Source organism: Eumetopias jubatus, unplaced genomic scaffold (genome assembly GCF_037043125.1).
Source record: "Eumetopias jubatus isolate StellerSeaLion01/CBP00866 unplaced genomic scaffold, mEumJub1_p1.0 scaffold_10, whole genome shotgun sequence".
In the NCBI taxonomy this organism is placed as follows: Eukaryota; Metazoa; Chordata; class Mammalia; order Carnivora; family Otariidae; genus Eumetopias; species Eumetopias jubatus.
The window spans coordinates 117,501,212-117,528,235 of NW_028274816.1; the positions used below are offsets into that span (position 1 = coordinate 117,501,212).

At 36.1% G+C, this 27,024-nt stretch overlaps 1 protein-coding gene and 1 non-coding gene across 9 annotated transcripts in view; both read right to left on the minus strand.

Moving 5' to 3' along the window:
- Nucleotides 1–27,024, minus strand: part of BCAS3 (BCAS3 microtubule associated cell migration factor) — a 598,395-nt gene that overhangs the window by 362,971 nt on the left and 208,400 nt on the right. For all 8 annotated transcript variants that reach the window (XR_015769358.1, XM_028109071.2, XM_088028350.1 and 5 more), the window contains exon 14: nucleotides 24,137–24,270. Coding sequence is in view for 7 of the 8 variants with exons in the window: in XM_028109071.2 (XP_027964872.1) it covers nucleotides 24,137–24,270 (134 nt within the window). In the remaining variant the exon portion in view is untranslated. The remainder of the gene's footprint in view (nucleotides 1–24,136; nucleotides 24,271–27,024) is intronic.
- On the minus strand, nucleotides 22,851–22,988 carry LOC114214034 (U4 spliceosomal RNA). Its single transcript, XR_015769395.1, has one exon. It is a non-coding gene; the product is annotated as a U4 spliceosomal RNA (small nuclear RNA).

Here is a 27,024-nt window from a genome sequence, read left to right on the forward strand (position 1 = left end):
TTCCAATACATTAGATCTTCAAATAAGCTTAAATTCAGATGAAAATCATGACTGATATTTCAGAAATATTTCACCAACAAAAGCTATAAGTACACATCAAAGTATAAGTCTTTAAAAGAGCCCAGAACCTTTGAAATAAAAAAAAAAAGAAATTGTAGTCTTATAGATCAAGAAAGGTACTTCATTGCTAGACTATTGCTAGACCAAAATTATCACTACATGGATAAACCCAAAATTCAACTGCATGCCTGTCCATTTCAATCACTGTGATATATGCCCTAATGACACGTTAATGTTATAATTAAGGAATCTCCTGAAAGCTGACAAATTTAACTCCCAGGGGTTCTAGAATTATGAATAAAAAGCCAGTCCACAAATGTTTTACCTCCATAGCTGGCCTATAGTCAGTTGCCTTCCAGCTGAATTGACTTATGGAAAAGCAAGAGACAGGCAAGGAGTGGGCCAAAAAAAAAAAAAAAAAAAAAGCGTAAATAGCAGAAGCAGGAGAAAAGAAAAACAGTTTCAGATAAGTTTAATATCGTACTACCAAATGCATTAACATAAGCCAGAATCAAATATATAAAGAAAAAACACCTGTAGACCTATGGAGTAATTTATGTCCCATCCACAGTGCAACTAAATCACATTATCTAAAACCTTGTTCCGAAACACTTATAATCAAGACTGCTTCCTGGTCTGTCAGTGAAAAGAAGTTTCTTTCTTTCATTTTAAAAATACTTCTGATATGAAGTGGTGCTAACAATCAGTATCAAGGCAGGAGGAATGCCACCTCAGTGCTTACTTAGAGAAGTGATTCTGCTCTATGACCTGGAGGACACATGAGGATACTTAAATGAACAGAGAAGATATTAGCTGTCAAGGGACGGAGAGAGTTTAATCCTTTAAATAACACAGAGGATAACAACTGACCTACTCAAAAATGCACAACGATATAACTGTCTGTGTTATCAAACAAGTTGGGTGGTTTTTCCCACATTATTGAAGACAAGAAAGACTATATATAATGGCAAACTAGTAATAAAATGATGACATCATCTGCATGATTTTTGGACCTCAATTTTGGAGTGATATTTCTAGTAAAGATTTTCTCATCACAAAACAGGAAAGCTACCTGGGAAGTGTATCTCTGGTTTAGTGCTACAGTACCAAATATCATGGCAAATAACATTTAACCAAGTACAGGCCAGGCGATTGTTAGAAACAGAAGTTTAAACTAAACAAGTACAGGTATCAAAAAAGTACTATCCAAATACCTACCCTCAAATTTAGGAAGCAAGCATATTTAAGTAATTGTGATTTTTAAGAATTATTTACTATATTCTGAACTCAGGAACTGACCCAATCCAAGCAGATCTGGACAGCAAAAGATAGACCATATGGCTCCGACTTAGCATTTCAAACTGGTATGAAGTTTGGAGCAGAGAATGAATGTGAACATGGGACAAGTACAGGTTTCTTCCAGAACAAGGGTCAGCAAACTTTTTCAGTAAGGGGCCAGAGAGTAAAATTTTAGGCTTTGCAGGTAAGAAAGCAAAACCAAGGATACTATGTAGGTACTTAGAATAACAAGAAAGAAAACAAATTTTGACAAAATTTTTACTGAATAGAATTTTTTGTAATGTAAGTCTACTAAATAAGAAGAATGGAATCTGTTTTTTTATAGGAGATAACATTTTGTTTATTTGGGGTTCGAAGCTAGCATTATTATCATCAAATGGATCCCAAGGCTTTATATGTTTATAAAAACCATTCTTGGCTCATGAGATGTACAAAAACAGACAGAGGGCCACATATGGCCAATGGACCACAGTTTGCTGACCCATTTTATACCACCACCATGGTAGTAAATGTAAACTTGTCAAATCATCATAAACTTCAAAGCAGAAAGGACCTTGGAAATCTAAAGTCAAAGTAAAAAACACAGTAAGACTCTCAGGTCAATATTATTTCTATGGTTTATAAGATACTCCACAGTAAAGAGAGGGAAAACTACAAAGAAAGCCTTCCCCATAAGAAGAATCCATGCAAGGTATTAGTTAGGAACATGAGACCAATGAGATTATAGTTCTTTTCTAAATTCAACAGCAAGAGGACGTTCTGTTTTGTCTTCAAGATGAATATAGCAGTATTCTGTTCAACATTAATACATAACTACTAGAGAAAGTCATCTGAGTTGAAAAAAAAAATCACACATACACACATAAACCCCACAACCCAGAGATAACTATATCAAGTTATCCTGGACATCTCAATGCATAGACAGGTATGTACAGATATTTATGTGTATATTTATGTGTACATATGTGTGTATGTATGTGTGTATATATGTATATATATCACGTAAACACAAATATAGATACATAAAGACATGTGCATGCACATACACATATTTTTCACTGGATAAGAATAACCAATTTGAAATATAAAATAATCATTAAACTTCAATATTATACAAGATAGTGAAAACACATGGAAACAGCACTATAAGTATAAAGACTTTACATGTGATTACAGGCTTTCCCTACAGGTAGCATGTAATGGTAAATATATCACTTACTAGCTACACAGCCATAGAAACGTTAGTTAACAACTCTCTGCCTTATTTCTTCATTTGCAAAATGGGAACAATAATGCAAGTCTCATGGGGTTTTAGGTTTAATGAATTACCATGTAAAGCACTTAGAACACTGCCTATCACTTAATAAGCACTGAACAAAGATGTTTGCTGTAATTATCATAATTACCATAAAAATACATCCCTACTCTGTTCAAACATCTCTGTTTTCACTGCTAACAACATAGACTAAACCACTATCATCACTTCAACAGGTTACTACATTAGACTCCTAACTGGACTCTTACTTAAGACCACCTACAAGCAATAGAAGACAAAGTAGATAAATTGTACTTACTCAAAATTAAAAACTTTCCTGCACCAAAGAATACTATCAAAAAAATAAAAAGACAACCACAGACTATGAGAAGATATTTCCTAATAATATATCTGATAAGGGTCCAGCATGTAAAATACTTAAATAAGTCTTTCAATTCAACAACATAAAGACAAATAATTCAATTTAAAAAAAGTAAAAAAAAAAATTGAATATTTTTCCAAAGAAGATATAGAAATGGCCAAAAAGCACATGAAAAGATGCTCAACATCTTTAGTCATTAGGGAAATGTAAATAAAAAACACAATGAGATACCACTTCATACTGAAAAGAATGGTTATAAAAAAAGATAAAATAAGTGTTGATAAGGATGTGGAGAAACTTGAACCCTCATACATTGCTGGGAAAAAGGAAAACAGTGCAGCCACTTGGAATTCCTCTAAAAGCTAAACATAGACTTTCATCCTTAGATACCCAAGAGAACTGAAAACATGTTAAACAGAAACCTACACACTAATGTTCATAGCAGTATTCCACTTTCCTTAGTGGAAACAACCCAAATGTCTACCAACTAATAAGTGGAAAAAAATGTGGTCTATACATACAAGGGAATATTATTCAGGTACAAAAAGCAATAAAGTTCTGATACATGCTACAACATGAGTGAACTTTGAAAACACGATGTAAAATGAAAGAAGACAGACAGAAAAGGCTACCGTTATCTGATTCCATTTATATGAAATGGACAAAATAAGCAGATCCATAGAGACAGAAAATAGGTTAACAACTGCCAAGGGCCAGGGAGAATAGAAGGGGGAGTAGCCGCTCATGGGTAACCAGGTTTCTTTCCAGGGGGATGAAAATGTTCTGGAATAAAATAAAATAGTGATTGATATACAAGTCTGTATACTAAAAACCACAAAACTGTACACTTTAAAAGGGTGAACTTTATGTATGTGAATTATGTCTCAATAAAGCTGTTAAAAAAATGAAAAAAACTAGTTAGGTCACTGAAAGGTAAGTTCTATAACCTCTTTTTATAGTTTGTGCTTTCATTTAACTGTCCTTTAGTTCTTTGAAATGTCTCTATTGTTCTAGGCTCAAAAGAAGATAAGCAACTGCTAAGAAGCCTAAGCTAGCAGTTTAGCTGTGTCCATCTTGGCTCACTTCATATCTGGGGTTGGGGTAATATGGGGAAACACTATAACCAGATGTTCTTATTATTAAGTTTCCCTCCATTCAGCAAAGAAGTGTGGCATAAAATGTTAGAAAAAAAATCAAGCGGAGTACCTGAAGTAGTATGGGACTCCTCATTAGACACTCACTGTAATCATTTAGAGCTTTCAAGTATACAAATGTCAGGATTCTTAACTAATGGGATATGAATTTAAAAAATACGGACTGCTTAATTAAACGTTTTGCAAATCTGTATTAGGCTATACAGTTTATTGTTCATTAAATGGTTCCTGTCTTGTTTGGAATATTGATAACATCTCACACTTGTTTTCTATTATAATGATGTAAAATTTGGCTATCAGAAACCATTAGGCCTCTAGAAAGCTAATATATTTGTTCCTTAAAATATAATGTAGCTATATTCCAATAATTCTAATTTATACAAATATTTTTTGACAAACTGAATTATCCTTAAGTATTTTGTTGATTTAATAATCCAAAACAATGATATTTGGAGTAACCAAATCCAATATAGCAGACATACACTCAGAACAATTATGTCCATTTTATCAAAACCTAAAAAAACCCCACCCCAAATGTATATTTAATTCACAAAACAGGTTGAATTCAAATTACATATGACACAAGAGTATTTGAGCACTAGAATTAAGTGGTACCCCATTTAAGCATCTAAGATATAGAAATCAGCATTTTACAGGGCTCCAATTTATGCCACAAATTCACCACCAAAACCCAATTAACTAATAATGGCGATAAAGGTATAGGGTTATTATTTTTTTCTTTTGAGAGGGAAAGCGAGGGAGGAGGCAGAGGGAGAGGCAGAGGGAGAGGGAGAATCCCAAGCAGGCTCCACACCCAGCAAAGAGCCCAATGCAGGACTCGATCTCACAATCCCAAGATCATGACCTCAGACGAAATCAAGAGTCAGACACTTAACCAACTGAGCCACCCAGGTGCCTGCCCCAAAGTTTAGGATTATTTTGACATCCTAAAATCTAAAGTGAGTTCCTCAAACTTTAGTGTGAAAAGAAGCACCTAAGTAACTTGTAAGAAGTGCAAATAAGTTGATCCCCCCTTCAGGATTATGATTCTGCAGGTATTGGGAGGTAAGAGAGACATGACCAAGAAATTTGCAGTTTCAGAACACTCAGCTGATGACTCTGCCACTAACCTAAAGTCTGTAATACAGAGCCAGAAAATAAAGTGACCAAAAATGGCAGTCCCCCTAATTCCATAGCAAATGTTAAAAAGCATAAAAAGATATATTTTTTAAAGATTTTATTTATTTACTTGACAGAGAGAGAGAGAGAGAGAGTGAGAGCAGGAACACAAGCAGGGAAGTGGGAGAGGGAGAAGCAGGCTTCCTGAGGAGCAGGGAGCCCGATGCGGGGCTCAATCCCAGAACCCTGGGATCATGACCTGAGCCGAAGGCAGTCGCTTAACCAACTGAGCCACCCAGGTGCCCCTAAAAAGATATTTTTTTAAAAAAACAAAGTAATATCAATGATTGCCTTAGGGTAAGGGTGAGGCAGAAAATTTTAAAAAGCTGTAGGAAGTTTTCTGGGATGATGAAAATGTTGTGTAGATTGACTGTAGTGATGGATATATGGATGTGACTAGTAAATGGCAAATCGAACACCCATCTCCAATGTTTCCTCCCTCACCTGACACCAGGAGCTTCATATGTGCTAGCCCAGCTTCTCCAATAGCCCAGGATGCTATTGCAGGATTCTGGGAAAGTATTCGCTTTCTGATATAAGAAATTAACATCACTGAGGCTGTCCATACTCCCCATCTTAGCGCCTTGAATTCAGAAATGATGCCCAGAAGAATGGCAATTATATAAAGCCATCACAAGGGAAAGAACAAAAAAGTCACAAAAACATTGCCAAACAAATGTACCAAACCAGCAATAGCCTTCTTATAACGTGACAAAAATAAACCCTGATTTTTTAAAACCATCGTTAAATGTGATTTTCTTTCTGTAGCCAAACATACGCCTAATGATTCAAATACCAATTTGTTCTCCAATTCTTTAAAAATTCTCTTTAAAAAAAAAAAGGAAAGAAAACCCAAAAGCAGACAGTACATGGATAAAAAGTCTACAATCCAAGACTATTATAGTTTCAGAAGCCTGTAAAAATGGCAACCAAAGCCATAAAGACAAGTCTCATATAGCAAATATTAACTGGCCAATGTCCAAGTCCTCAGATGATGTTATATTTAATGAAAACTTACGGGAAAATAAGAAGCTATCTGCTTAAGAATTAATATACGAGTTCTAGAGACATACCCAACACAACATTTCAACAAATTTTATCCTTCAAAATCGATATAGATACTTTCATTTAAAATACTGTAATTCTGACTATCATGACAAGGTTAATGGCAATAAAAGTTTGCTTGGGAATAAGTTGCTTAGAATGGAAATGTGTTGAAGATGGATAATCCACACATAGCCTCTAGCCTATCTGCCCACTCCCTCCCTATGAATTCTTCAAAATCATTCAGTCAGTAAATATTTATGGAAAGCTTCTTACATGTTTTACGCGCTTCTAAGTGCCAAAACTTAAAAAATGAGCTAATGCTAATAAGTAGCCTGCAATTATCCTCTGAACCAACAACTACACTTTTGGGCATCTACATCAGAGAAGTGAAAACGATGTTCACGTAACATATTCATTATAGCCCCAAACTGTAAATGGTCCAGGTGAATGTGTGAACAACCTGTGTGAGTTAGGTCTACTTATAAAAGGGCAACGTGAGGGAACTGTTCAGTATCCTCATGGACACACACACCTACAGAGGTGATTAAATCGTATACCTAAACACACACATACACACTCATTTCCACACACACAAATGCACAAACGAGTATAGGTAAATCTAGTGAAATCTGAAAAAGATCAGGGATTGTACCAATGTCAGTATCCTGGTTTGATATACTCTAGTTTTGCAAAATGTTACCCATTGAAATATACTGGACCAAGAGTACACGAGATCTCTTAGTACTATTTCTTACAAGTCCATATGAATCTACAATTATTTCAATAAAAATCTGAACTGAATATAAAGTGAATATGATGCTGCACACATACCACAGAGCCAGCAGGCTAATATGGCTGGCTCCTGCTGTGATCTGACCTTGAGAGGTAACAAGGATGGGGGGTATCCAAAATGCCAGAGGCTGCAGGGGTGAAACTTGGCAGTGTTGAGAGAGTGGGCAGAAAACAAAGGGGTGGTGATGCCTGGACACTCACTGGATGCTGGCAAGTAGCACTACTGGCCATGGGGAAATAAGTGGCACCCACCCTAGGGAACAATCACTTGGCAAGTGAGAGAAAGGCCAACACTTCTGGTTGCCCCCAGACTATCTACAGGCCAGCCTCCTCCGCCAACAAGACGGAGGATAACGTGACCGCCGGGCAGCTGTTACTAGAACAATGGACATGTGCACATTAAATACATTAGTCCATGTTCTCCTGTAGGGAAAAGTAGTCCACGTCCTGGTGGGGGATGGGGCGGAGAATATCCTGGAAGGACGTGTAAGCAAAGTCTGCAGTAGGGAAGAGAAGCTAAAGTGACCTGGTAGGAGGACTACTGCTGTGCTTCTCCTGATAAATGTGTAACTGGTATTAATGGTTTAACTGATTGTACTCACATGCTTTTAAGTGTCAGAGGGTATATCCTCTGCCATGCAGACTGAAATGATAATGCAGAAAGCACACAACAGACCACCTACTAGGCTTCCAGTTCCTTCCCATGTTATACAATAGAAACAACAGAATCCCAGTAAGAAAAAGGCAGTGACTTAATGGCTGCTGAAGTACTCAGGTGTTAGCCCAGTACAACATCGCCACCTGCCTGATCCAGCAACCAAATACACTCCCTTTTTCAGATGGTGGCTCCTAACCTGCTATTCAGTTCTTGTAAATGAACAACTGACCCAGGAGGCCTTGTGATTTTCCAGACCAACACTGGGTTGGGTCAACTCAAATTTGATGGTAAACATGGTGGTGAGGGCCCAACAGAGCTTGCTAAGTCAAATGGAAATGGTATGTTCCACAGTACGTTCCAGCCCAGCCCTCAAAGCATCTTGTTTTTACAGCTACTTTATCAGCTACTCCACTGCCTAAAGCAACGCCACTGGTTCAACAGACCCTTGGTTCACAGAACTTCCTCTGAACGCCTGCCTGTGCCTGATTCCCTGACGGCTTGGCTAAGATGAAGGCTGATGGTGCCCACTAGCCTGTGGCAGCTGCACAACCCCAGCAAAAACTCTGCTGGGACAAATGAAGTAAAGCCCGATCAGCACAGTAGGATAATGGAAAGCTGTCACTTCTGTTTTAATTGACGGGCCACGATAGCTGTGGGTTTACGTATTGTCTATGATGTTTTTGTACTGTAATGGCAAAGGTGAGTACACAGAATACATACCGTGCAGAGTTTAAATATTTACTACTAGCCCTTTACAGAAAAAAGTTTGCTGACCCTGCTCTAAACAAGACTGCTGACACTTTGGGAGCTGCCAATGGCCTAGCCAAACCTAGTGTGGGTTGCCATGAGAAAGACTACATACTGGCAGATTGCAGACGTCCCTTCTTTTAGGGCTAAGAGCTGCACAGACAAATCGCGGCTAGTAAATGAACAATCTGGGCCACTCTCACCCAAGGTAAGATGCCATCCACTGATGGGAAGGACTAGAATCAAGCTGCTCATCAAGACTGTATTGCCCTGCTCTGCAGTATGATTCCCAACTAAATCCATCAATAATAAATGTCTGTCTGGGGTTTACATCCCATCTATTATTCGCTGTTTCATAACCACTAATTGTATATATGATGTCATAGTTGAAAAGCATAAATATACTGAAGGTGTGTTATAAGATAGTGTAGTATATTATACTATAATATATATAAAATAATATATTATATATAATATAGTATATATAAAATATACAGTATATACATAAGTATACTATAGATTAGTTGCTTACCTATTAAGACAATATGGTTGATATGGTTCTCAGATATTTGACCTTTTTCACCCTATTTGTTCTATCAAATATTGAGAAAGTATTGTTAAACTCAGTTTTAGGTGTGTACATATTTTAAATCTTCCTGATAATTTGACTCTTGGACATTACTCTAGAAATAGGCTTTGTCTTAACCTATTTTACTTGATATTAATATGGCTGAATTTTCAACATTATTGTATTATTTGCATATCTTTTAACATGCCTGTACTATCATTATATTAATGTATCTATATGCAAAGTGAATCTCTAATAGGTAATTCCTTTAGACTAGAATACAGTAATATTTATTTTTTTATTTTTTTAATTAACATACAATGTATTATTTGTTTCAGGGGTACAGGTCTGTGATTCAACAGTCTTACATAATTCACAGTGCTCACCATAGCATATACCCTCCCCAATGTCCATCACACAGCCACCCCATCCCTCCCACCCCCCTCCACTCCAGCAACCCTCAGTTTGTTTCCTGAGATTAAGAGTCTCTTATGGTTTGTCTCCCTTTCTGGTTTCGTCTTCATTTTTCCCTCCCCTCCCCTACGATCCTCTGTCTTGTTTCTCAAATTCCTCATATCAGTGAGATCATACGATACTTGTCTTTCTCTGATTGACTTATTTCGCTTAGCGTAATACCCTCTAGTTCCATCCACGCCATTGCAAATGGCAAGATTTCATTTTTTGATGGCTGCATAATATTCCATTGTATATGTATACCACATCTTCTTTATCCATTCATCTGTTGATGGACATCTAGGTTCTTTCCATAGTTTGGTTATTGTGGACATTGCTGCTATAAACATTGGGGTACAGGTGCCCCTTCGGATCACTACATTTGTATCCTTGGGGTAAATACCCAGTAGTGCAATTGCTGGGTCGTAGGGTAGCTCTATTTTCAACTTTGTGAGGAACCTCCATACTGTTTTCCAGAGTGGCTGCACCATCTTGCAGAATACAGTAATATTTAATATAATTATTATACTGTGGTTGAATTTTCATGTACCATTTAATATTTAGTTTTTGTTTATCCTGTTCCTTGTGCCTCTGTTCCTCCTCGTCTGCCTAATTTGAATTAACTGAACATTTTTTAGAAATCCATGTTAACTGAATTATTGTCTTTTTAGGTAAAACATGTTGAACCTTGAAACAGTATAGTTCCATGTATCTGCTTCCACCTCTCAGCACTCTAGGTCCATTATGCTATACTTAACCATAAGTATTACATATACACATGATATAATCCCCAGAAAATAATATTAAAATTTCTTATACATAAATATTACAATTTTAACATTCCTATATATTTTTAAATAAATTTAAAATAGGGAGCAACTGGGTGATAGGCATTAAGGAGGGCACGTGATGTGTTGAGCACTGGGTGCTTTATGCAACTGATGAGTTACTGACCTCTACATCTGAAACTAATGATGGATGGTATGTTGGCTAAATGAATTTAAATATAAAAAAATTTTCAACAGGAAAAATCATCCTTTCCAATTAGAAACTGACCATTTCTCAGATATTTCATTACTTCTACAAGATCCAAGTTTGCTCTGGTATCATTTCCCTTTAGCATAATTTTTATTGTGAATGCACTGGCCTTATTTCTCACTCCTTCATTCTTGAATGATACTATTGCTGGACGGAGAATTTTTGATCATCTGTATTTTTCTCTTTCAGTCCTCTAAACATGCTATTCCACTGCCCTCAGACTTCCATGGTTCCTGATGAGAAGTAACTTGTTTGTTGAGATGTTATTTCCCTGTGTACAAGGGGTTATTTTCCTCTGGCTATGTTCCAGATTTGCTCTCTACTTTGGTTTACAGAAAGTTGACTATGATGTTCTTAAACTGGGGTGTTCTCATATCCAGTCCTATTTGGTGTTTGCTAGTCTTTTTGGAAGATTTAAATTGCATCTTTCAACAAATTTGGGGGCTTTCCATCTTTATTTCTTTCTATTTTTTTCTGCCTCATTTTCATTATATCATCCCTTCCCACACTGATCAAGGCAAATTTTGCCCCAGGATGGATCATATATAGAGTCTCAATCATACCTGATTTGGATGATTTAGATGATGACATTGGAGCTTTTGGGCTAATGATATTTTCAAGAGATTTTAGAGTATATGCTGCCATGCACTGAGACTTTTAGGGATGTTAGTATGGGATAAATGTATTTTGCATATGGGATGATCCTGAATTTGAGGGATCAGAGGTCAGACTGTAGTGAGGTTAACAGTGGCTTAAAAAAAGACATATTCCAATCCTAATCCCTGGAACCTGCATATAGTACATTATAGACCCAAAGAGTGACCATAACCTTATATACTAAAATGTGATTGAGTTATAGATCTTGAGAGTTTATCTTGGATTATAGGTGTAGGTACTATATGTATTCACATATAGTCTATAAAACACACAGAAGAGAAGACACAGAGAAGAGGAAGAGGAAATGTGACCACAGTGGCAATGGCTGGAGTGATAGAGATGGCTGTAAGGCAAGGAATGCTGACAGCCACTGGAAGCTGGAAAAGGCAAAGAACAGATTCTGCTTAGAGGTTCTAGAGGGAGTGTGGCCTTGCCAACACTTTAATTTTGGACCTTTGGTCTCCAGGATTGTGGGAGAATCAATTTCTGTTATTTTGAGCCCCTCCCCCAGTTTCATGGTAACTTGTTAAGACAACCGTAGGAAAGAAATATATAGCAAATGTGGATATCCAGAACAATGAGAATTCCATGTTGTGGACTGCCCAGGACTGGAGTTGCTGGGTGGTATGGTAAGTGTATGTTAAGACTTTAAGAAACTTCTATTTTCCGGAGCGGCTGTACCATTTCACATTCCCAACAGCAATGTATGAGAAATCCAGTTCCTCCAACTCACTGACTTTTGAGAGTTCCTTAAAAAGGTGTGGTAGGTACAAGACAGTTTGTGCCTTTTCATTCTATTACCAGTGTTTCTCAAAGAGCAGATATGTTTTGTTTTAATGAACTCTAATTTATCAGTTTTATTTTCATGGATTTTGCTATTCGAGTCATCTATGAGAAATCTGTGTCTAACCCAAGTCACAAAAGGTTTCTCCTTTTTCCTCTAAAAGCTTTAAAATAGTAGGTTTCACATATAAATCTACAATCCAATTTGAGTTCATTTTTGTATATGGGATGAGGTATGGATTGATGCTCATTTTTTTTTGCACATAAACACCCAAGTGGTCCATCACCATTGTTGAAAAGACTAGCCTTTCTCATTTTGCACCTCTGCCAAAAATCAATTGTTCATATGTACGGGAATGTTCCTGGGTTCCCTGTTGATCACTGTAGCTTTAGTAAGTCTTGATATCAGGCAGTAATATCCCCCCAAATTTGTTTTTCTTTTTCAGCATTATTTTGCCATTATAAGCCCTATGTATAGGGCTTTGTTTGTTTGTTTTTTATCCTGCTGGGCTTTTCATGGGGATTGCATTGAATATACAGATCAATTTGGAGAGAACGGACATCCTAACAATATTAAGCATTCCAACCCCAAAACATGGTTTAACTCTCCATTTACATCCTTACTCTCAGCAATGTTTTATAGTTTTAAGGGTACATGTCTTACATATGATAAGTACATATTACACACTATTTTTTACCTTTAACTCTTTTTTAAATTATCAATTACCTATTGTTTGTTCCTAGTATATAGAAGTGCAACTGACTTCCATATATTGATCTAATACCCTGAAACCTAATTAAAATCACTTATTCTGTTTTTGTAGAATTCCATTAGATTTTCTATACAATCATATCATCTTTAAATAAATATAGTTTTACTTTCTTCTTTCTGATATGCCGATGGTTCTTTGCAAGGCCTCAGATGTCCTCTGATCTCTCTCCAGCACTGTGTCCTGAGAACTCTATGATCGTACTCTTAGCAATACCTCATCAACAGAGGGAGTCTATCCGGCTCCAGTTGGGCTCCCCCTTCCTGCACGACGAGCTGGAAACTCTGTCAAGGCAGTAAGCTGGGGCAATCATAGGGTTTTTCTCATTTGTTTCCCATCTCTCAAGGATCACCATCCTTCATGGCCAGATGTATTATATCTAGAAAAACACTGTTCTTTGATTGCTTCAGGTAGGAAGGTAAATCCGGTCCCTCTTACTCTAGGTTATTTATGCTGATTTGAGTGTTATCTAGTTGTAGCCATAAGACAAAAGAGAGCTTAGCATCCTCCTACCCCACCCTCTTCCCACCAACCTCTCCCTCTTAATCTACAGTGACCCAAAGTGAGGTCATCGTATTAACTCTTTGTCATTTACGGTGCCAGCTGTTTTACTAAGTACAGTAAGACACAGTTTACATCTATTATTTCTGACATTTCCTAAAATAAATGCTATGAAATAGTCTTTGGCCCCATTTTACAGATGAGTAATTAAAGCTTAAGGAAAATAGAAAATGTATCCTAGGTAATAGAGTTACTCGGCAGCATCCAAGTATATATGGAAGTTGGGGATGGGGAATGGGAAGTGACTGCCAATTGGCAAAAAGTTTGTTATAAAAATGTTCTAAAAGTAGGTCCTGGGGATGGTTGCATAGCTCTGTGAATATACTAAAAAAAAAAAAAAACACCGAAATGCACATTTTTTAAAAATGAAATTTATATTCTAAGAATTATATCTCAATAAAGCTAACATTTTGGGGGGAAGGGAATTGACAAAAATCAGAGCACAGGGTTATATGTAGGATTGCGAGGTTTAGCAAATAAAAATACAGAGAGTCCAGTAAAATTTGAATTTCAGTATAAACCTAAGTAGGCAATATCTGGACATCCTCATACTAAAATTACCTGTTTTATTTGAACTGACCATTAATAATATTAAATAGCTAGATTCTTTTGGCATTGAGAATTAAACCTATAATCTTACCATTTTATAGGACTATTCCGATAAAAGTAACACTTATCTGATGTGCAAATGTTTCCGAAGCAAGTTGGCCATTTACTAAAATTAGCATGTTAAGTACTAAAATGACTTGTATCTGCTTGAGTAAGACATTATGGAAGTATATGACAAATATTGTAAGGTTTCACTATATACGTGTGTGTGTGTGTGTATATATATATATATATGTATATATATTCCTGTTGAAAACTACGAATATTTTTCTAACTGCATATGTGCCTTATGAGGAAAATTACTGTCAGATGCAGAGGATATCCCAAGTCATAGATCACAAAACAACTTAATTCAACATAATTAGATCCACATACTTGAATTTTTTTCCTTGCTTGATTAAAGTACCCTCAGAGTTTTTGGAAGAATCCAGAGTGACATGATTTTGAAGTACTCAAAGACAGTTAGATAGATCATATGCCATATAGATTTCATAATCAGTGCTAAATTTTATATATTGTTTCAAAATAATTTTCAGTAGAAGCTTACAGAAATTAATTTTATGGTCATTAGGTGAGTTTCCTTAGATCTTAATATTTGGTGTTTAGAAACTCCCAACCTCCTAAATTACAGAGTATGACATAGAACAAAATAATTTTAATAATTTCTATTTGGTTTCCCTACATGTTAAATAGGCATAGCATTGGCAGCAGCAAATATTTATACCTACAAACATTTGCCCATGCACAGGGCACTGTTCTAAGGATGACAGATACCAAGAAGGTTAAGCATGATCTCTATTTCCAGGTTGGATGTATAGGTAATTAAATGATAAATAATGCTGATGCAAATGAGTTACCAAAAAATAGGTATAAGCAAAAAAAAAAAAAAAAGAAAAAGAAAAAAGTATAAATATTTAAAATACTAAAATTCTAGGAAGTTATAGCTGAAGCAGAGCAGACAAGTGACTGGCGAGGACAGAATAGGTATTATAAAAACAGAGTTAAGAAATCAAATGTAGGGGCACCTGGGTGGCAGAGTCGGTTAAGCATCTGACTTTTGGTTTTGGCTCAGGTTGTAATCTCAGGGTCCTGAGATCCAGCCCCACATCAGGCTCTGCGCTCAGCATGGCGTCAGCTTGAGTTTCCCCCTTACTCTCTCTCTCTGCTCTTCCCCAACCCACCCCATCTCTCAAATAAATAATTTTTTTAAAAAAAGAAATAAAATGTGCCAGCAGCACATGAAATACTGAATCTTCACTAAAATGTTCATCCAACTGGAAACTTCCAACAAAAGAACCAAATACGAATGGTAACTAAAATAAGAATAAGCAAGTTTAGTTGTGCCAGAAGGTAAGGACGTTGTAAGAGAAATGGAGATATGTCAAAGGACACAGATGTCAAGTTGATAGGTGCCACTGGCCAAATCTGGGATATTCTGAGCTTTAAGATATATAGTTATTGAATAAATATAACCCACTGAATAAAATAGGACTCTATTAACCAAATGATATATATAAATAAAAGAAGTGTTACAAATTTTGGGGGGGGGAAGGGATATTTACATAATTTAAAATGACTTCCTGTATGAGCTAGCAGTTTTGGGGTAGAGTCTTGGGTTTTCCATATAAAGTATCATATCATCAGCAAAGAGTGAGAATTTGACTTCTTCTTTGCCGATTCGGATGCCTTTTCTTTCTTTTTGTTGTCTGATTGCTGTGGCTAGGACTTCTAGTACTATGTTGAATACCAGTGGTGATAGTGGACATCCCTGCTGTGTTCCTGACCTTAAGGGGAAAGCTCTCAGTTTTTACCCATTGAGAATGATATTCGTTGTGGGTTTCTCATAGGTGGCTTTTATGATATTGAGGTATGTACCCTCTATCCCTGAAGAGTTTTGATCAAGAAAGGATGCTGTACTTTGTCAAATGATTTTTCCGCATCTATTGAGAGGTTCATATGGTTCTTGTCCTTTCTCTTATTAATGTATTGTATCACACTGATTGATTTGCGGATGTTGAACCAACCTTGCAGCCCAGGAATAAATCCCACTTGGTTGTGGTGAATAATCCTTTTAATGTACTGTTGGATTCTACTGGCTAGTATTTTGGTGAGAATTTTTGCATCCATGTTCATCAGGGATATTGGTCTGTAATTCTCCTTTTTGAGGGGGTCTTTGGCTGATTTTGGGATCAAGGTAACGCTGGCCTCATAAAATGAGTTTGGAAGTTTTCCTTCCATTTCTATTTTTTGGAACAGTTTTGGAAGAACAAGTATTAATTCTTCTTTGAATGTTTGGTAGAATTCCCCTGGGAAGCCATCTGGTCCTGGGCTCTTGTTTGTTGGGAGATTTTTTATTACTGCTTCAATTTCCTTACTGGTTATAGGTCTGTTCAGGTTTTCTATTTCTTCCTGGTTCAGTTTTGGCAGTTGCTAGAACTCTAGGAATGCATCCATTTCTTCCAGGTTATCTAACTTGCTGGCATATAGTTGCTCATAATATGTTGTTATAATTGTATTTCTTTGGTGTTGGTTGTGATTTTTCCTCTTTCATTCATGATTTTATTTATTTGGGTCCTTACTCTTTTCTTTTTGATAAGTCTGGCCAGGGGTTTATCAATCTTATTAATTCTTTCAAAGAACCAGCTCCTAGTTTCGTTGATCTGTTGTACTATTCTTTTGGTTTCTATTTCATTGATTTCTGCTCTGATCTTTATTATTTCTCTTCTCCTGCTGGGTTTAGGCTTTATTTGCTGTTCTTTCTCCAGCTCCTTTAGGTGTAGGGTTAGGTTGTGTATTTGAGACCTTTCTTGTTTCTTGAGGAAGGCTTGTATTGCTTGGAAGAACAAATATTGTTAAGATGTCAAAGCTACCTAGAGGAATCTACACATTTAATGCAATCACTATCAAAATACCATCAACTTTTTTCAAAGAAAAGGAACAAATAATCCTAAAATTTGTATGGAACCAGAAGAGACCCCGAATAGCCAGAGGAATGTTGAAAAGAAAAGCAAAGCTGGTGGCATCACAATTCTGGACTTCAAGCTCTATTACAAAGCTGTAATCCGAAGGGGTACGTGCACCCCAATGTTTATAGCAGCAATGTCCATAATAGCCAAACTGTGGAAAGAGCCAAGATGTCCATCGACAGATGAATGGATAAAGAAGATGTGGTATATATACACAATGGAATATTATGCAGCCATCAAAAGGAATGAGATCTTGCCATTTGCAACGACGTGGATGGAACCGGAGGGAGTTATGCTGAGTGAAATAAGTCAATCAGAGAAAGACATGTATCATATGATCTCAGTGATATGAGGAATTCTTAATCTCAGGAAACAAACTGAGGGTTGCTGGAGTGGTGGGGGGTGGGAGGGATGAGGTGGTTGGGTGATGGACACTGGGGAGAGTCTGTGCTATGGTGAGCGTTGTGAATTGTGTAAGGCTGTTGAATCACACCCTGTACCTCGGAAACAAATAATACATTATATGTTAAAAAAAAAAAAAGAAGAAGATAGTAGGAAGGGAAATATGAAGGGGGGAAGTTGGAGGGGGAGACGAACCATGGGAGACTATGGACTCTGAGAAACAAACTGAGGGTTCTAGAGGGGAGAGGGTGGGGGGATGGATTGGCCTGGTGATGGGTATTAAAGAGGGCACGTATTGAATGGAGCACTGGGTGTTATATGCAAACAATGAATCATGGAACACTACATCAAAAAATAATGATGTAATGTATGGTGATTAACATAATAAAATAAAATTTAAAAAAGAAAATAAAATGACTTCTACCCAGGGCACAGAACAGAAGCAGTAGACAAAAATGCCCCTCTCCTAGACTATCCTTAAAGAGATATATTTTCATTCTTTAAAAGCTGCTGCCTGAGAGTCCAGCTTCCAATCTAGATGCTCCATCTAGATGCTGACTGAGAGCCACACATTAACAAAATGAAGGATAAAAATCATATGACCATCTCAATAGATATGGAAAAAGCATTTTAAAATATTCAACATCCATTCATGATGAAAACTCTCAACAAAATGAATATAAAGGAAATGTACCTCAACATAATAAGGGCCACCTATGACAAGCCCACACCTAACATCACACTCAACAGTGACCAGATGAAACCTTTTCCTCTAAGATGAAGAACAAAAACAAGGATGCCCATTCTTACCATTTTTTTCAACATGCTACTGGAAATCCTAGTCAGAGAAATTAGGCAAGAAAAATAAAGAAAGACATCAGTCAATGTGATATAACACATCAAGAGAAAGGATAAAGACCGTATGATCATTTCAATAGACACAGAAAAAGCATTTGACAAAGTATAACATCCATTCATGATAAAAACCCTCTGCAAAGTAGGTTTAGAGGGAATATACCTCAATATAATAAAGGCCATATATGAAAAACCCACAGCTAACATCATACTCAATGGGGAAAAACTGAAAGCTTTCTCCCTAAGATCAGGGACAAGATAAGGATGTCCATTCTCACCACTTTTATTCAACATGGTACTGGAAGTCCTAGCCACAGCAATTAGACAACAAAAAGGAATGAAAGGCATCCATATTGGTAAGGAAGAAATAAAACTTTCAAAATTTGAAGATGACATGATATTATATATAGAAAACCCAAAAGACACCACCAAAAAACTACTAGAATTGATAAATGAATTCAGTGAGGTCACAGTATACAAAAATCAATGTACAGAAATCCGCTGCACTTCTATACACTAATAATGAAGCGAGAGAAAGAGAAATTAAGAAAGCAATCCCATTTACAATTGCACCAAAAATAATAAGATAACTAGGAATAAACTTAACCAAGGAAGTGAAAGACCTGTATTCCGAAAACTATAAAACACCGATTAAAGAAATTGAAGATGACACAAACAAATGGAAAGACATTCTATGCTCATGGACTGGAAGAACAAATATTGTTAAAATGTCCATACTACCCAAAGCAATCTACACATTTAATGCAATCCCTATCAAGATACCAATAGCATTTTTCACAGAACAAGAACAAATAATCCTAAAATTTGTATGGAGCCACAAAAGATCCCAAATAGCCAAAATAATCTTACAAAAGAAAAACAAAGCTGATGGTATTACAATTCCAGATTTTAAGTTATACTACAAAGCTACAGTAATCAAAACAGTACGATACTGGCATAAAAATAGACACATAGGTCAATGAAACAGAACAGAAAACCCAGAAATGAATCCACAACTATATGGTTAACCAATCTTTGACAAAGCAGGAAAGAATATCCAATGGGAAAGAGACAGGCTCTTCAATAAATGGTGTTGGGAAAACCGGACAGCAATATGCAGAAGAATGAAACTGGACCACTTTCTTACACCATATACAAAAATAAACTCAAAATGGATTAAAGACCTAAATGTGAGGCCTGAAACCATAAAAATCCTAGAAGAGAGCATAAGCAGTAATTTCTCTGACATCAACTGTAGCAATATTTTTCTAGATATGTCTCCTGAGGCAAGGGAAATAAAAGGAAAAATAAAGTATTGGAACTATATGAAAATAAAAAGTTCTGCACAGCAAAGGAAACAATCAACAAAACTAAAAGGCAACCTACTGAATAGGAGAAGATATTTGCAAATGATATATCTGATAAAAGGGTAGCATCCAGGATATATAAAGAATTTATACACCTCAACATCCAAAAAAAAAAAAAAACCCACAAATAATGCAATTAAAAACTGGGCAGAAGACATGAAAGATATTTCTCCAAAGAAGACAGACAGACAGACAGACACAGGAAAGTTGCTTAACATCACTCAATATCAGGGAAACACAAATCAAAACTACAATGAAAGACCACCTCACACCTGTCAGAATGGCTGAAATCAAAAATGCAAGAAACAACAGGTGTTGGCAAGGATGTGGAGAAAAAGGAACCTCTTATACTGCTGGTAGGAATGCAAACTGGTGCAGCCACTCTGGAAAATGGTACAGAGATTCCTCAAAAATTTTAAAATAGAACCACCCTACAATCCAACAATTACACCACTGGGTGTTTACCCAAAGAATACAAAAACACTAATGCAAAGGGCTACATGCACCCCTATGTTTACTGCAGCATTGTTTACAACAGCAAACTATGGAAGCAGCCCAAGTGTCCGTCAACTGATGAACAGATAAAGAAGATGTGTCACACACACACACACACAGGAATATTATTCAGTCAAAAAAAAGAATGAAATCTTGTCATTTGCAAAGCCATGGATGAAGCTAGAGAATATAATGCTAAGTGAAATAAGCCAGTCCAAGAAAGACAAATACCATATGATTTCACTTATTTGTGGAATTTAAGAAACAAAGCAAATCATCATAGGGAAAAAACAGAGGCAAACCAAGAAACAGACTCTTAACTACAGAGAACAAACTGATGATTACCAGAGGGGAGGTGGCAGGATGGGTGAAATAGGTGATAGGGATTAAGGAGTACACCTGTCATGATGAGCACTGGGTTACTAAAATAAGAACTTAAAAATAAAAAGAGAAAAATCATAAGAAAGAGAAAATACATTTACAGTACTTACCAAAATAAATCCACATATGAGTGGACCCATGAAGTTCAAACCCATGTAGTTCAAGGGTTAGCTATATTTGTTGTAAGAATCAGGTCACTAGAAAACCCAGAAATGAACCCACAACCATATGGTCAATTAATCTTTGACAAAGGAGGAAAGAATATCCAATGGGAAAAAGACAGTCTCTTCAATAAATGGTGTTGGGAAAACTGAACAGCAACATGCAAAAGAATGAAACTGGACCACTTTCTTACACCATACACAAAAATAAATTCAAAATAGATGAAAGACCTAAATGTGAGACAGGAAACCATCAAAATCTTAGAGGAGAACACAGACAGTACCCACTCTGACATCAGCTATAGCAACTTCTTACAAGATATGTCTCCTCAGGAAAGGGAAACAAAAGCAACAATAAAGTATTGGGACTTCATCAAGATAAAAAACTTCTGGGTAATGGGTTTTAAGGGGGGAACTTGTGTAGAGCACTAGGTGTTACATGTAAGTGATGAATCACTAAATTCTACTCCTGAAACCAGTATTACCCTATATGTTAATTAACTAGAATTTAAATAAAAATTTGAAAAAAATAATAATAATATGGTAAAGTAAAAAAAAAAAAGATAAAAACCTTCTGCACAACGAAGGAAACAATCAACTAAACTAAAAGGCAACCTTTGGGAGGGGGAGAAGATATTTGTAAATGACATATCTGATAAAGGATTGGCATCCAAAATCTATAAAGAACTTATAAAACTCAACACCCCAAAAACAAATAATCCAGTTTAAAAATGGGCAGAAGGCATGAACAGACATTTTTCCAAAGAGGACATACACATGAAAAGATGTTTGTATTAGGGAAATACAAATCAAAACTACAATGAGACACCACCTCACACCTGTCAGAATAGCTAAAATTAACAACACAGGAAACAACAGGTGTTGGTGAGCATTCAGAGAAAGGGGAACCTTCTTACACTGTTGGTGGGAATGCAAACTGGTGCAGTCACTCTAGAAAACAGTATGGAGTTTCCTCAAAAACTTAAAAATAGAACTACCCTACAATCCAGCAATTACACGACTGGGTATTTACTCAAAGGATACAAAAATACTGATTCTAAGGGACACATGCACCCCAATGTTTACAGCATCATTATAAACAATGGCCAGATTATGGAAAGAGCCCAAATGTCCATCGACTGATGAATGGATAAAGAAGATATGGTATATATACACAATGGAATATTACTCAGCCATAAAAAAAGAAAGAAATCTTGCAATTTGCAATGAGGAGAATGGAGCTAGAGAATGTTATGCTAAGCGAAATAAGTCAGAGAAAGACAAATACCATATGACTTCACTCATATGTGGAATTTAAGAAACAAAACAAATGAACATAGAGGGGAAGAACAGAAAGACAAACCAAGAAACAGACCCTTAACTATAGAGAATAAACTGATGGTTATGAGAGGAGAGGTGGGGGGATGGGTTAAATGGATGATGGGGATTAAGGAGGGTACCTGGGATGAGCACCAGGTATTATATGTAAGGACTGAATCACTAAATTCGACACCTGAAATGAATATTACACTGTATTCTAACTAAATAAAAACTTTTTAAAAATCAGGTCACATTTTTAATGAAGAACATCCCACATTCTAGATTTGGCTGGCTGCATTCTCATGGTATTGTTTAACTTGTCTATCTCCGTCTTTTATGTAAAGTACTAATTATATCTATGGGCTGAATTAGATTCAGGTTTAATTTAGAGGATTGGGCAGAAATATTTCATAGATGATATTGTATACATCCTATTATATCAAATCAGGAAGTACATGATATCTGACTGTTTCACCATCAGCTAAAAAAAAATACAGATGATTATTGCCTAAATCCATTGTTACATTAGGGGTAGCAACAATGGTGATTCTTAAAATTCTGACTTTTTTTTTAATTGAGGTATAACTGGCATACAACTTTATATTAGTTTCAGGTGTATGGTATAATGATTCAGTATGTGTATATATTGCAAAATAATCACCACACTAAATCTAAATTCTAACATTTTTAATACTGGAATTCTTCCATAAAGAAAAACTTACCCTCACCAACTATTCAGTTATCTTATTAAATTGATATAAGAAAGACAAGTTAAATGCTTTAGTTATCAATTTTCAAAATGATGAGTTAGTAAACAAGCAACCTACAGTTATGTCCAATACTTCCTTTTTAAGTTTCATTATAAACTCGTGGACTTCTATATATTTAAGATGTTTCATTCCATTACAGAAAATTCTAATGGAAACTTATGATAAAAAGCATTTTAGACTAGTGGGAAAAGTTTTCAATTAGCAATAATCACACCCCGGATAAACCTCATTGGCTATGATACTGCCACTGCGCAAAGCTTAGACCAGTGGGAAAGGATGGACTAGCTAATAAATAGTGGTGGGTCAATGAACTATCTCTCAGGATAAAGGATATACAGTAGCATACTGGTAAATGCATTCTTTTGGGAAACAAAAGAATGAATAGTTGGAATTTTAGCCTATTAAGCTAGCTCAGTATCTACCAAGTGATATTAAGAGTACATGTAAAAGCACTTAGCATGGTGCCTAGTACAAATGCTTAGTAAGTCATGTATGTGCATGTGGCTGTGTGTGTGGATGTTGTGTGGATGTGTGTATACGTGCAAGCCCATACGTGCATGCACAGTGATGTGCTGCTAAATGTTAAAAACTGGCTCCATAGGAAAAGAAATAGTTCTGACTTGTAGTGTTTGTCAATTTCCATTATATAAACACTCCTAGCATAGATGATTTCATGCCACCAATGTAATGTCACTACATCCAGAGTTGGGGACAAACGTACACAACTCATTCTCACTAGCCACTGTGAGCTGTCTCCTGCATACCACTGAATATTACCCATAGAGTCATACATTATAAAATTCAATTATTTTGTGTATATGCGAACACATGTTTACATGCATATGTGTGTGCACGTGTCCATATATGCATGTATATAAAACCAAAACACACATAAAAAGACCGGGAGAGATATCCAATGGATGATAGGGTTTTCGCTGGGGGAGGAAATGGTATAGGGTAGGAGGAGAAGGATATATAGAACTTATGTTTTATCGGGGCGCCTGGGTGGCTCAGTTGGTTAAGCGACTGCCTTCGGCTCAGGTCATGATCCTGGAGTCCCAGGATCGAGTCCCACATCAGGCTCCCTGCTCAGGAGGGAGTCTGCTTCTCCCTCTGACCCTCCCCCCTTTCATGTGTTCTCTCTCTCCATCTCTCATTCTCACTCTCTCAAATAAATAAATAAATAAAATCTTTAAAAAAAAAAACTTATGTTTTATCAACTTCACTGACTTGTTTGCCTACTGCTTACGTATTTATTGGGTCAAAATAGGATATTTTATGTTCTCACTAATATTAACATTAAGCTCCAATATGACATAAATAACCAGCTAAATTAGATGTCATATTACACACACACATACACACAACACACACACACAAACACCTTCTAAAAAATACACAACTTACTTTGGCTTCAGTTTCTCCCCTGTGAAGAGTATATAGATGATGGACAGCACTTTGTGATGAAGACCAAGGATGAGTCAGAATTTGGAAGACGTGAAAGTCATGGCCAAGGGTGTCTGTTGTGACTAGAAGCATTCCTGAAAGACACACCAAAAAGAGAGTAAAAATAAAAACAATTATGTATGTGGATGAAATATTTTCACAAAATACTCATTATACTTTAAAGGAAAAAAATTACCAAAGATGTAAAAAACTTCCCCCAGTAAAAAAAATTAAAACACAGCATCTTTTTCCTGTATGAACACAAAACCTTCATGCCACATCAGTATACATCAGTATACATTTAGTAAGGACGCTAACTGTAGTTTTCTGATGTTCCCATATGACTAGGAGAGAAAGGTTTACCAAGAGTTCACAAGCATTTTAAAAACAGCCAATCTGATAACAAAGAATGTGAAAATGACTTCTCTCCATGGAACTAAAACCTGCTCCCACTTTTTACCATTTCTCAAAACCTGAATTTTGAGTTTCAGTTTATCTACTAATACCCTACCTTAATTCACCAGTTTAAAATGTGTCTCTACCCTAGCATAACATTTATCCAAACTGCCTACAGTGTCTCACGGAGCAAGTTTTTAATTTTGACAAAATGTCATAGCGAAGAATTCTTTGCCTAATCCATGGTCACAAATATTTTGTTTTCTTGTCAAAATTTCAGAGTTTTATATTTTAGATATAGGTCTATCATTCATTTTGAGTTAATTTTTGTAAAAAGTATGAGGTGTCACACAAATTAACATTTTTGCAAATGACGTCCAATTGTTCCAGCAAGATTTCTTCTAGAGACTATTCTTTATCCACTGAATTCTTTATCCTTTATTTTTTATCCATTGTCAACTTGTCAAATATCTATGGCTATATCCGCATAGGCCTTTTTCTGGAAGTATTATTCAAGTCCATCAATTTCTGCATCTATGCTTTCATTAATACCACACTTTTTTTTTTTTAAGATTTTATTTATTTGTCAGAGAGAAAGAGGGAACACAAGCAGGGGGAGTGGGAGAGGGAGAAGCAGGCTTCCCGCCAAGCAAGGAGCCCGAAGCAGAACTCAATCCCAGCACCCTGGGATCATGACCTGAGCGGAAGGCAGACGCCCAACCGATTGAGCCACCCAGACGTCCCAATACCCCACTTTCTTGACTATTGTAACTTTATAGTAAATCTTGAGATCAGGTAAGAACCTTTTCAACATTATTTTGGTTATTCCAATTCCTTTCCAAACACAGAATCAGATTTTGTTATAACAAAAATTCGTAGGATATTTTTTGGGAGGATTATATTAAGTCTATAAATCAATTTGAGGGTGATGGACATCTTAACAATATTGAGTCTTCTGATTTATGAACACTTCGTATCTCTTGATATGTATCTTCTTTGACTTTTTTTTCTTGTTCAGCACACAAATTGTAAATATATTTTCCTAGACCCATTATAAATGGGACTCTTTATTTTATCTTAATTATCAATTTTTCCGTGCTGGCATATAGAGACATAACTGACATTTTTTTATATTCTGCCAGTTCTAGGAAGGGTTTTTTTAGTAGATTACATGGAATTTTCTTTACAGACTATCATGTAGTATGTGAATAGACATAATTTTATTTCTTCCTTTCCAAATTACATGCCTTTTTTTTCTTTTTCTTCACTTACTACATTTGCTGAGAAAAACAGAACTGGTGAAAGCAATATTCATGCCTTCCAAATTTTAGGAGAAAGTATTCGATCTTCAAGTATGATATTAGCTTTAGGATTTTTCATAAATGCCCTCTATCAACTTGAGGATGTTTCTTTATACTCCTAGTTTGCTGAGAGCTTTTATAATGAACTAATGTTGAATTTTGTCCAGGGTTTTACACCTCTGAAGTGATTACGTGGTTTTCTTCTTTACTTGATTAATATGGTGAATTTTACTAATGAATGATAATGTTAAACAAGCCTTGCATTCCTAGGATAAGCTCCACCTGGTCAAAATCCTTTATTATATGCTGCCAGATTCAATTAGCTAATGTTTTAAGATTTTCATGATGTGTTCCTGAGGGATATTCGTTTGTAGGTGTCTAATCATGTGTCTGTTTTTGGAATCAGGGTAAAGCTAGTCCTGTTGTGAAATGTTCCTTATATTCTTATTTTCTAGAAGAGATTGGGGAAAACTGCTATTATTTCTTACCCTTAGATGTTCAGTAGTATTTGCCAGTGAAACTATGGGAGCCTTTTTGTTGTTGAATGCTCCAAAATCATTTTAATTTCTTTGTAATTTAAATTTTATTACTTTAAAATGGAAATTGGGGTGTTTAATTTAAATGTTCTTGGGTGAATTACTTTAACTCAAGGAAATGGAATTTTTAATATCTGTAGGATCTTTGGTGATGTCCACTTTTTCATTGAGATTATCAATAATTTGCCTTCTCTCTTTTTTCCCTTGGTCATTCTGGCTAGATGTTTTCAAGGAAATCTATTTTGGGTGTCACTGAGTTTTTCTTTTTTCTTTACTTTTTTTTTTTAAGATTTTATTTATTTTTTGACAGAGAGAGAGACAGCAAGAGAGGGAACACAAGCAGGGGGAGTGGGAGACGGAGAAGCAGATTTCCTGCTAAGCAGGGAGCCCGATGTGGGGCTTGATCTCAGGACCCTGAGATCATGACCTGAGGAGAAGGCAGACGCTTAACAACTGAGCCACCCAGGTGCCCCAACTGTCATTGATTTTCTTTCAATTTCACTGATTCATCTCCTATATTCCTCCTTCGGGTATTAGTATCTTCTGTTACTATTTCCTTCATTCTCCTTGCTTTAGTTTTATTTGCTCTTTGTTTTTTCAGCTTTTTCTTTGTTTA